The sequence below is a fragment of the Eretmochelys imbricata genome, chromosome 4, assembly GCF_965152235.1.
Source record: "Eretmochelys imbricata isolate rEreImb1 chromosome 4, rEreImb1.hap1, whole genome shotgun sequence".
Lineage (NCBI taxonomy): Eukaryota > Metazoa > Chordata > Testudines > Cheloniidae > Eretmochelys > Eretmochelys imbricata.
The window spans coordinates 142,797,592-142,810,689 of record NC_135575.1 but is presented as its reverse complement, the minus strand read 5'-3'; the positions used below and the strand labels follow the sequence as shown (position 1 = coordinate 142,810,689).

The 13,098-nt window shown below is 41.8% G+C and overlaps 1 protein-coding gene across 4 annotated transcripts in view; it reads left to right on the top strand.

The window, feature by feature from the left end:
* Nucleotides 1-13,098, top strand: part of ZNF638 (zinc finger protein 638) — a 74,023-nt gene that overhangs the window by 45,841 nt on the left and 15,084 nt on the right. For all 4 annotated transcript variants that reach the window (XM_077816063.1, XM_077816064.1, XM_077816062.1 and 1 more), the window contains one exon: nucleotides 11,286-11,335. In XM_077816063.1, coding sequence (XP_077672189.1) covers nucleotides 11,286-11,335 — 50 coding nt within the window. The remainder of the gene's footprint in view (nucleotides 1-11,285; nucleotides 11,336-13,098) is intronic.

The following is a 13,098-nucleotide window of genomic DNA, read 5'->3' as shown; positions in this document are numbered from 1 at the left end:
TATCTTTTACAAGAGAAAATTACTGAATATGGCTGAAATTACTGCAAAGTACAGCTGACATGAAAGTTTAGCAATTTAGGAGAAAGAAGGATCAGTTTAGAACTTAATCTTCCCCCCACTTTCCAGCTGCACATTTCCCTATAATTTTGTTTTTGTCCTCACCTTAACCTCTCTCCATTCCTCCTACCCACACTCATTTAACAGGGATGTAGGAATTTTTTGTTTAGTCATGCAGTCCCAGTTGTTCACTGTTGGGAGTTCAGGCACAACTGTGACATCATAGGCTAACGAGTCAATCAGAATGATGCTTTGAATAATCCATGTGAACAGCCAGATTCTAAGTATTTTTTAAAAATTGAGCTTCTTGGTTGTCTTGCGGTAAATAAGGACTCTTTTTTGAGTTGTAATCTACTTGGATCCTACTGTTGGTGTGAATGCACCTCATACACACACAATCCGATTCTTTTGGCTAGTAATATCTGTTGGGGCCATTCCTGTGCCCTAGATGTCCTTGCATCTCCTGCACCTGAGGGTATAAAAGGCAGAGCAGGCCCAGTTCCTCCTTACTGCATCAGGCAGTGAGACTGAATCCCTGCGGTGTCCGCCTGCTTCTCTGTGCACGGTGCTGCTATTAGTGTTAGTTAGTTGTACTGCTAGTAGTTAAATGTTAGTCGTCTTACTTTTAGGCAAAAAACAAAACTTATTCAATCAATTATTTAGTTCTTAGGCTGAACCCTTCACCATTCCCTTATATGTGGGTTTGCACAATATGGCAGAAGTGAAATCCCTTGGATTCAAAACCTGCCCATCGTGTGATGCTTCAGTGCTGCTTTATGAGAGAGAGTCCATTGCCTTTTTTGTGTAGGAGAGGGATATATTCCTTAGCAATGTGCCATATGTCACTGCTACTCTAATCGGACTCGGAAAGGTGGAAAGGCCTGCCTAAAATTATTCCTCATGGAGCGCCCTATGCAAGCCTGTCTGTACCCCACAAGGAAGGACACGGCTAAACCTTGGTCCTCCGGTCAATCCCTTTCCATGAACAGCTTGGTGAGCCAAGATTCCATCCAGAGTTTCTGTGCTACATCAACCAAGAGGCCTTGGTCATCCACCTCCATTCTGGCATTGATGACCTTGGACCACAGGCGAGAGAGGTATCAGAAGTACCAACTCCGTCTCCCTCTCAGGTAGAGTGGACATTAGAACACCTTAGTATTCCTGAAAGAACAGCCTACCCTTTGGTGGAGGCATACTGCTTTTCCTCCTCTCTTTTGATGCACAGTAGGGATTGATCTCTCGTTCTCCCTCCCGCCCTTTCATGGGGATCACAGTGGGAATCTGGGAGAATCTTCAAGGACTGGTCTGTCAAAACAAAAAGGCACAGCTGTCAGAGAACCGCTCCACTGGTATCCTGCTCTGGGTCTGGTGTACATATGCCTATCAGCATTGGCCCTACTGGCATCCTGTGGTATGCAACCCCATTCCTGCAAGCCAGCGACGGCTGTGCCTCCTTCTAGGTCTAGATCCCTTTCTCCCAAGAGGTAGCATAGGCCTTCCTAGTCAGGTCTTTTAGTATAGTTTGAGACACAGGAGGAGAGCAGTCTGCTGCTCTAACCAGTAGGTCACATTGTTTCCCTTGTTCATTTGATCTAGTATGCAATGGCCTTGTCTTTGCTTTGCAGTATCTTAACTTAAATTAGAAATAGACAGAATGGCTAGTCTAAGAAATAAATAGCTATTACAATTTTCATAGACACTTTCCAATTCACAATTAGATAAGTGTATGGAAAGGGTAGTTTTTCCTTAGTGCTGGTGTGTACGTGTAGTCCACTGTGTGTATGCATGTGCTCCATGTGCCTGGACACCATTCTCATTTTTCTCATTGTGCGCTCTAGCTCTGCTCGTGCTTTGTTGAGGGTACATGGGACTGTGCAGACTGATACTCCTCTCCAGTTCCTTCTTACTGCCTCATGGCCTCAGTCGGAATCTCCAGTGTCCTGAATGATCCTTTTAAACTTTTTCTTGTAAATATTTACAAGTTTCATATATTGGTAGTATTGTTAATAGTTTTAAAATTTTAACTAGGAGTTAATTTGAACACCCACCCCTGGGAGTCCTGCACTGGAGGATCAGAGGACTTAGGTTTTGTCCAGAGGACTTCTGGGTTTCAAAAATTGATCTTCTGCTCCTCCTCCTTTTTGGTCAGTGACAACCATCAGCACTGCTTCAGAGAAGCTCCTGTTTTTACTAAGTGCAGTATCTGGAGCTGCTTCCCCAGCCGAGCACAGCAAGTGTAAGAACTCTGGCTTTGGAAGCATTTTATGGAACTTTGAGGCCTCAGTCAGATCCAGGCCTAGTACATCGGCCTAAACCATCAAAAAGGGTGCCTCCGAACTAGATATCTGACTCAGGAGCAGAAATAACTGAAGTGAAGAATTCTTCATCTCAGCCTTCTCACATAAGTAACAGGCGCTTATAAGTATAAAAGCAGATTGCCTCTGAGATCTACCTAGAAAAGGGATACCGACCCTGTCCAGATCAGACAGGTCTCCATGCCCAGGACACAAGGGCTTTTAGGTCCTGCTAAATCTCATGGCTGTGTTCAGAAGGTGTGCATAGGAGCAAAGGTCATTCAGTACCATCCCCCACGTTGCCATCGACACCGACCACGGTACTGACTAAGACAAAGCCGCAGGAGAGGTCCCATAAGGAACCACTGATTGTTGAAAATCCCTTTACATTGACTCTGGTGCAAGGTGATGAGATGCAGCCTTCCAAGGCTCCAGTATCTTATGCCGCTTCCGCAGGGTATCATCATCCTCCCAGACCCGCGGTCTCCCCATTGCTGGGACCGATCCTCACTTGGGAGATTCTAACACCAGTAGAAGTCATGGACTCAGGGAGAAGCCCATCTCCTTACCCCATCCTCTATCTGTGGTTTCTCAACATTGGTACGGACAGCACTGCTGATAGAACTGGACCCAACCTTCTCACCCTTGGGTGAGTTGGATGTACTAGTGAAACAGTCTTCTCCTCCACCGAGAGAATTGAACCAGACAGAGGATTAAGAGTAGTCTCTTTGTACTAGTTTTGTCTGCCCAACCAGAGATCCTCTCCTTGGAAATGATGGTACCCAGTGCTATCACAACCTACTTTCAGCCTCTCATGCTTGCCTTACTGGGATCTGTGTGTACGCCTCCCAGAGTCCGTGTGATCCAAGATAGGGAATCTTACCACACATACCTTTCAAGAGGCTAATTGGAACCTCCTGAGCCTATGGAAGAAGAGGAAAATGAGCCAAATCTGCTGGTGCCACCCGACTCACAGGTGTATCATCTTTCTTGCCCAATGAGGCAGTTTCTCCAACCTGTCTCTCTCCTCTGGACAACCACAGACAATTCAAAGAGCTGCTTCAGAGAGTGGCAGAACAGCTCCAAATTGCCTTATAGGAGGTCCAGGACCCACAACACAGACTCCTGGTCATCCTCTAGCCTATGGGATCTAGTCAAGTAGCACTCCCATTGAATGAGTCCATACTTGAACCAGTAAGAACTGGTACAGCATACACCAGCTGCCTGTGTTCCTACCTCCAAGGGGGCAGAAAAGCAGTGCTTTTTCATGACTAAGGGAGCTGAGTTCTTATTCTCCCATGCTGTCCTGAACTCCTGCGTCATCCAAGTAGCCACAGAAAGGTCCAGACAACAGCACCCAAGGGCTACTCCTTCAGATAAGGAAGCCAAACATTTGGGCCTTATAAGGAGAAAGATGTTTGTTTCCACCAGCCTTCAATTTAGAATTTCTAACTTCTAAGCCCTCCTGGTCAACTGTTTTTTTTTTTTTGTTTGTTTTTAACTATTCTAAGTTCCTGGACTTAAAGAAAAATTACCCCCAAGAGGATAGCACTCAGTTTCAAGGCCAGATTAGTTGCAAGAACCTCATTACGAGTTCTGGTCAGTGCTGCTAATACAGTGTTCAGATCCATGGTGACTGCTATAGGATGTGCTGTGAATCTTGGCTACATTCTTTGGGTTCTCAGGGGGGATGGGACACTGTACAGGACTTGTCTTTTCATGAAATCAATCTTTTTAATGAGAGGACAGGCAAGTCTTAGTGTTCACTAAAAGACCCCAAGGCAACTCTCAGTTCCCTTGGGGGGTGGGGGGGTGGGTGGGTGGGTGTGTGTGTGTGTGTATATGTGTGTATATATATATATATATATATATATATATATATATATATATATATGTATATATGTATATATATATATATATATGTATATATATGTATACACACACCACTTCAGAAGAGGAAATACAATAATTAGCCTTACAAGCTAGGCCTTTACTGCAGCCCTTTTACCACCAGTGCTCTTATAAGACATCTTGCAAATGGCAGAAGGTGCAGAAATTGAGATACCTTCCCATTCCACCTCCATCGTGGTTACCCAGCGTCACCTCTGGCCAAACAGTTGTTTTGATAGCATCAGCTCTGACTCCTAGTTCCCCAGTGGCCTATCTCCACCCAATTCCAAGATCCTCTTTGGTGGACACCTCACATAATTTTGCCCAACTGGAGGGCAGTAACAATAGACAAGTGGGTGCCCCATATCATCCATTCCGGCTTTAACATTTGAGGTTTTTTTTCTCCACCTCCTCAACACTTCCTTCCCTGGCCCACTACAAGGAATATTCATGAGGAGATCCTCCTTCAGAAGGCAAAATCCCTCCTCCAGCAGTGAGCAGTAGAGCAGCATGAACATCAAGGAAAAGGATTTTATTCAAAATATTTTCTAGTTCCCAGAGAGACAGGAAGGTGGAGACCCATCCTCGGAGTTGTGATGGATCCTGACCACTGTCAATACCAGGGTTCTTGTGTTCAATCTAGCAGCTGCACCCAAGACCTTCACAAAAGGGTTTTCCACAGTAGCAGCAGTGCAGCTCAGATGGGGTGGTTCCACCATCTTCCGATATCTAGAAGACTGGCTTCTTATAGGCAGGACACATCCAGAAGCATTGACCTCATCGTTGCTCCATTTCCTAGATCCTTGAGAAGTACTGTGTATGTGGAAAAGTTTACCGTGATACTGACCCAGACTATAGATTTCAAAGGAGCGATCTTAGACTCAGTGAAAGAAAAGGGTTATATCCCTGTGGACAGATTCAAAACCATGGGCACCTTGATAAATCAGGTTATACACAATTCTTGGACATAGGTCCAAATTTGCCTTATTCTGCTGAGTCACGTGGCATCTTGTACTTATGTAACACCATGCATCAGACTCCACCTCCACTGCTTGCAGGCTTAGCTTTGAATGGTATATATACACTAAGTAAACACAGCATGAACACTATAAAGACAATCCCTATGTGACTTGGTGGAAAGATCCTGCACAAGTGTGCATAGGCATTCCTTTTCTATCCCAGACACCCAGCAAGACAATAATCACAGAAGCCTCCTTGCTAGATTGGAGGGAGGAGAGGACGTTCACATGGACAGTGTCACAGCACAAGGCACTTGGGTACCCCAAGAAACTAGAATGGACGTAAATCTCCTTGAACTCAGAGCGGTCTGTGGAGCATGCTGGGCATTCTTACCATTATTCCATTCTTGTAACATCAGGCAATATAACAACCTTATTCTACATAAACAGTCAAGGAGGAGCAAGATCCATTCCTTGGTATATAGAAGTGATCAATTTATGGACTTGCTGTATCCAGGACCAAATTACCCTAATGGCAGTGTACAGCTTAGGAACGCAAAATTTGCTGGACAGCAGTAACAGGCACTTTGCCACTGACCACAAGTGGTTATTAAATAGCTTAATGGTAAATAGTACCTTCACTCCATGGGGAACTCCTAACTGGGTCCTGGTTGCCTCCCAAACAAACAGGACGTGCAGCACATACTGTGCCAGGGGAGCTCTGGAACAATTCTTCAGAGGGAGATGCTTTCCTACTTCCTTTGAGAGACTATTTGAGTTATTTCAGAGTAACAGCTGTGTTAGTCTGTATTCGCAAAAAGAAAAGGAGGACTTGTGGCACGTTAGAGACTAACCAATTTATTTGAGCATAAGCTTTCGTGAGCTACAGCTCACTTCATCGGAAAGTGATTACTCTCCTTACAATGTGTATGATGATCAAGGTGGGCCATTTCCAGCACAAATCCAGGGTTTAACAAGAACATCTGAGGAACAGTGCGGGGAGGGGGGAATAATAATAAAAATAATAATAAACAAGCTAGTTTGGCAAATTTTGGCATTCTCTGAGGCAGTGGTTCTACAAGCAGCCATACCACATGAATCCTCACACCCTCCTCCTCTCTAAATGCTGCTGGTCAGTCACCCACAGTAGAATACATATAGGGACCAGCATTGAAAGAAGAAAGGGAAATTAGTTACCTCTTTATAATTGGAGTGATTCCATTGTCTGCCCTCCTTCCCCTCAGCTTCAGATAATCTCTGATTCCTAGTAAGACTAGAAGAACTGGAGAGGTCTGTGTCTCCACCGCCACTTATACCCTTAGTACAGAGCACGAGGAGAGCCAGGGCACAGTATAGATTCAAGGGACACTACCTGTGAGAATTTTCTCAGGGTGCATGGAGTGCATCTGTACCCATAGTGGACTACAGATAGGGACTGCACATCTCAAAGAACTCCAGTTATGAGAGGTAAATAATTTCCATATATAGTATCTCCTGCTTGATTTGGGGGCTGGATTAGATGGCACTGGAAGTATCTTCCATCTGTATTCTATATGATACCAATTCTGTTGTAATGGAAAGGGACACTGAGTTTGCACCTTTTCTTAAGAGTGTTATATAGTATTTCATTTTTATGTAACAGACTTCACAGCACTTTAGAAAATGTTAAGCAGTGTATAAATGGTAGAAATAAACTCACAATTAGCAATAAAAAAATAAATACTGACTTAGCATGTACATTTGACAAATGATATGAAGGGAATGTCTTTCAAAGATGCATTGTAAGATGCAAATGTGCTTTCTGTAACCATTGCCCGTATCTTGTTAGCAACAAATAACATGGCTTTGTTACAATACATGTTTAACCAAATTAGAGCTAGTGCAAACAAAGAGCAGCTTTCAGCACTCTGTACTTTCAAAGCAGTATTTTTTTCCCCTCATCTGTGCTTTGAATGATACAACGGAAAAACTAGTGTCCATATAGCAGCAACAGTCTCCAACAACATGGCAACATGAGCATACAAGCAGTAGGGTACATAGGGCTCAGGCGTTTTTACCACTTATGAAAATCTGCAGGTGGTCTTGACAGTAGTGAAAACCCAAAGCCTATATGTTTGACACAGTGGTAAAAATGTCTTGAGCCATGCCTAGGTAAAAAGAACGAGGAGTACTTGTGGCACCTTAGAGACTAACCAATTTATTTGATCATAAAGCACAAGAACAAATCTGCACAGACACACCCCTAGAACCCCGACCAGGGGTATTCTATCTGCTTCCCAAGATCCATAAACCTGGAAATCCTGGATGCCCCATCATTTCAGGCATTGGCACCCTGACAGCAGGATTGTCTGGCTATGTAGATTCTCTCCTCAGGCACTATGCTACCAGCACTCCCAGCTATCTTCGAGACACCACTGACTTCCTAAGGAAACTACAATCCATTGGTGATCTTCCTGATAATACCATCCTGGCCACTATGGATGTAGAAGCCCTCTACACCAACATTTCACACAAAGATGGACTACAAGCTGTCAGGAACAGTATCTCTGATAATGTCACGGCAAACCTGGTGGCTACACTTTGTGACTTTGTCCTCACCCGCAGCTATTTCACATTTGGGGACAATGTATACCAAGTCAGCGGCACTGCTATGGGTACCCGCATGGCCCCACAATATGCCAACATTTTTATGGCTGACTTAGAGCAATGCTTCCTCAGCTCTCGTCCCCAATGCCTCTACTCTACTTACGCTACATTGATGACATCTTTATCATCTGGACCCATGGAAAAGAAGCCCTTGAGGAATTCCACCATGATCTCAACAATTTCCATCCCACAGTCAACCTCACCCTGGACCAGTCCACACGAGAGATCCACTTCCTGGACACTACAGTGCTAATAAGCAATGGTCACATAAACACCACCCTATACCGGAAACCTACTGATGGCTGTACTTTCCTACATGCCTCCAGCTTTCACCCAGACCACACCACACGATCCATCGTCTACAGCCAAGCTCTGTGATACAACCGCATTTGCTCCAACCCCTCAGACAGAGACAAACACCTACAAGATCTCTATCAAGCATTCTTACAACTACAATACCCACCTGCTGAAGTGAAGAAACAGATTGACAGAGCCAGAAGAGTACCCAGAAGTCACCTGCTTTAGGACAGGCCCAACAAAGAAAGTAACAGAACACCACTAGCAGTCACCTTCAGCCCCCAACTAAAACCTCCCCAGTGCATCAAGGATCTACAACCTATCCTGAAGGACGATCCCTCACTCTCACAGATTTTGGGAGACAGGCTAGTCCTCGCTTACAGACAGCCCCCAAACCTAAAGCAAATACTCACAAGCAACCACACAACAAAAACACTAACCCAGGAACCTATCTTTGCAACAAAGCCCGTTGCCAACTCTTTCCATGTATCTATTCAAGGGACACCATCATTGGACCTAATCACATCAGCTACAGTATCAGAGGCTCGTTCATCTGCACATCTGCCAATGTGATCTATGCCATCATGTGCCAGCAATGCCCTTCTGCCATGTACACTGGCCAAACCGGACAGTCTCTACGCAAAAGAATAAATGGACACAAATCTGACATCAGGAATCATAACATTCAAAAACCAGTCGGAGAACACTTTAAGCTTCCTGGACACTCAGAGACCTAAAAGTCACAATTATTCAACAAAAAAACTTCAAAAACAGACTCCAATGAGAAACAGCAGAACTGGAATTAATCTGCAAACTGGACACTAAATTAGGCTTGAATAAAGACTGGGAGTGGATGAGTCATTACACTAACTAAAAACTATTTCCCCTGGCTAATTTTCCCCCTACTGGTACTCACACCTTCTTGTCAACTGTTTGAAATGGGCCATCCTGATTATCACTGCAGAAGTTTTTTTTTCTCCTGCTGACATAGCCCACCTTAATCGATTGGTCTCGTTAAGAGTTGGTATGGCAACCCCCATTTTTTCATGTTCTCTGTATATGTATGTGTATATATTTCTTCCTACTGTATTTTTTCCACTGCATGCATCTGATGAAGTGGGCTCTAGCCCACAAAAGCTTATGCTCAAATAAATTTTAGTCTCTAAGGTGCTACAAGTACTCCTAGTTCTTTCTGCTGATACAGTCTGACGCAGCTACCACTCTGAAACATGCCTGTGTAAGTGGCTGATGGTGTTTCACCATTTGGTGGCTGTTGTGGTATGAATACTAACTTGTCTAATGTAAACACACCTATATGTGTGCAGTCCATACATCTGAAGATGGCATATAGGTGTGGACATAGAATAATACTGTTACTACACCCTCTAGCCTCATGAAAGCAGCGTATATCAACATTGTTAGCAGTAACCATGCTTAAATGAACATTCATGTAAAAACCCATTTGATATAAAAAAAAAATTCCTTACCTATGTTACTAGTAACACCTAAAGTTATTAAAGCTGAAAGTCTTAACATTTTAACTTTTTACTCGTTTACATCTTGTGTTTGTCATCTTAAAACGGAAAATCAGTTTACTTTTGTGTTCTCATGTACTAGCCCAATGCCAGATTGCTTGCAACGCAAGGGAGCATAATCTATTTTTATTAAATGTCTATTGATATTTTTAAAACATATGGAAATATTTCTATTAGGTGTTGTAAAAGCATTTTTTTTTACAACACGCACATTGTTCGGTTCTAAATTAGAGCTGATATTGTCCTTTAAACATGCTTTTATCTAGCACTGTTCTAATCTATGTGAATAGGGCCCTAACAATTTTTACTCTACAGTCAGAAAACTGTACTTTATAGGTGTAGTTTCCAGTGCTTCGGAGTTCTTTTATGCGTAGCTGGGTAGGAGAGGGAAGTGCCTGTAGTGGGTCACCTGAGCAGGGAGAGGATGAATCCCCCTTTGTTCCTTGCTGCTTTGGATCGCAGCAACCTCTCAGTGTGCATTCACCCTTCTTTGAGTTTGCAATGCTGAAACATCCTGCTATCCACATTCTGTAGAGCCCAAGAGCGCCAGCTCTATTTCCCCATATGCATTCTTTTCTCTAAAAAGCCTCCCGTTACCTTTTAATTTATTCTGAGAAACTAACAATCAGTTAAGCTATATTTTTTTCCTATTTCCAAGCACACTCCAGTTACAAAGTGTGCAAACTGGCTTTCCGTATTCTTTTATTACTAAAATCTGGTGTTGGATGGATGGGAGAGAAGTGATAATACTAAAATCATATGATCTGAAAATGGGTTCCAAATCAGTTTTTGTCATTAGAGTATACCTGCAATTCTTTGTAAAGGTGATGTTCTTTATTTTAGTATAATATAGTTCTAAACACTGTATTTCTACTTTGAGCCAAAGCCTACCACTACCACTTTCAAAGTCCCTGTTATTGCTTAAAAGGTTGTTGGAACTTTACTCCCCATCATAGCAGCTGGAGAGTTTGGATTGGTAGTGCTTTGTTTTTCAGAGGACATAGTCCTTAAATTTTAAAAAGTGAGTTTAATTATTTTAAAAACAAAATGGCTTGATTATCCTCTAAGAAACAGATGTCACATCAACACATTTTGGAGGGCAGAGTCAAACCTTTAGCTTAGTACAGCTGTGATATTTGTTGTATTTGGAACATACATTAGAATATCTTCTTTAAAGATAACTTATGTCCTCTGTATATCTGTCTCTGACAGACAAATCATAGTTGTATCAGGGCACTACATCTGTTACATTGATGAGGATACGAAGGAGCAGAAAGAGGGTGCTGCTTGAACAGAGGAAATACGTTTAACCCCTTCTCTCTCCCCCCCACCTCCAAACATAACAGAAACTAAATGCTAAATCATTTTAAAGTCATCACAGCTATAAAGAGCCACAAGACATCAGGCTAAAACACATCTTACAAACTGTGTTTTGTAATAAGACCTTTTAGAATGACTTACATTATTCACTGTCATTTGATCTTCCGGGTGTAGTTATGAATGGGCTCTGTGGTGCTTTTAACTGGATGTATTGGGCATATATACTTTTTTGTGCTGTTATTTCTGAATTTCATAGATGTTCAACACTTGGTGATTTTATGTTATAGGCTGAAGTTATGAAAAAAGAGCTGAGAAACCAAGAACCAAGTAAAGGAAGGTATGCCTTTCAAATATTTGTTAATTTCTGTATGCACTGTTCAAAAAGTGGCCCTCCATGATTGATGAATTAAGTAGTCTACTACACATTTCTCTCAAAAGCAAGCTATGTATAATGGGAAAAAACTGCAGTTGGATTATATTTAGAGATGTGCTAACAGTTACCTACTGCCACTTCCTTTTTTTTTAGTTCTTTGTCCTGTGTATCAAAGACATTTACTTTCTTAACTTGCATAGAGTTTTTTGTAAAATATGTGTTTGCTTGAGAGTCTGGGGTCTGAATGAGTGTGGAGAAATGGTGAAATCCTGGCCCTGTTAAAATAAATGGTTTTGTCATTTATTTCAACTGGTCCAGGATTTCACCCATGTGTTTAAGTTTTGGTGGAAGACTATGTTGCTGAAAAAGCTCTTGTTGTACTTGGTCAGTAGGTGATTCCTATATTTCATCTTTCAGTGCTGTCATTTATCAAGCCACAACATCTATTGTTTCTGTTTTCAAATGCTAAAACAAATTAGAGGAGGTGGTTCACTTTTCTAAATTTACTTTATACTTCTGTCTAACGGATATAGGCCACTAACTAGATAATGGAAAACTAGTTTAGATACTTTAACATCAGAATCCAGAAAAGAGAAATTATTATTTTTCTAATACTCAATGGAAATTTTTTTAAATGCACCTTGTATGCCTGAATGATAGTAAAATATCTAATTATGGAGTAACTGTTCATTGGTTCTAGAATATAAAACACAATGTTTTGCAAATACTTTTTATCTCAAATGACAGTAGATCATACAAAGTACTTCCTGTAGGTGGGAAAAGGATAATTGTCCTTAAAATGTTTTCTGTAACTCAGATCCATGTATGTACGTGTGTGTGTGAGAGAGAGAGAGAGAGAGAGAGATTTAATCTATAGTGCTCTTTAGTAATGGTCCAAAATTTACCATTTAAGGTAATATTACTATAGTGTTATGCACTATTATTCTATAGTATAGTAACATTTTATAAGACGTTATATGTAATATCACACAGCTGCTAATGGTGTAATATTTTCAAAGCATGGTTTCTTCCTTCTCTGTGCTCCTGATGATTCTCTCATGGTCTACGTGCTGGTTTTGAAAATAATGTCAAGCTATGAATGTAAAACAAAAGTGTATTAAGACATTCTTAAACTTATGAGTGGTGTTCAGAGCACATTGGAAGTTGGAAGCATAGGGGAACTGCTTTTGAACTAGTGGTTCTGAGTCGCACCAATATAGATGTTCAGGTAACCTTACTGATTCCAGATCGATGGGTTCTAGGTAGCAGCTGACCTACCAATATGGCACAATACAAATTAATCTTATCTTTATGAGTCCCAGATACTGCGCAAAGTAGTACTGTGGCTGGTGAACAAATGGACAAAATAAAGTTTTTGCTTACCAACTTCACCCTGTACAGATTCCCTTTCAGCCTATGAGGCAGTTGTCTCCATGTCGGAATGATCCTTACATTCAGCTTTGTAAGCCTTTCTTTGTAAGGCCTGTTATCCTTTTGAGATATAATCACCATATAAGAAGCAAAAAAGTAAGTCCCATAATATGGGATGAGTGCTGTTTTATCACGCTTCCCCCCTGGAATTTTTCTGTGGAGAGGAATGGGATAGGATAATTTGAGGAGAGAAGAGGGAACAGTATTCTAGATTCCTATGGATGGTCAAGATAATCGTAAAGAAATCTTGGAATGTTTCTTGACATTTGATCATTACCCAGCATGAAGAAATGGCC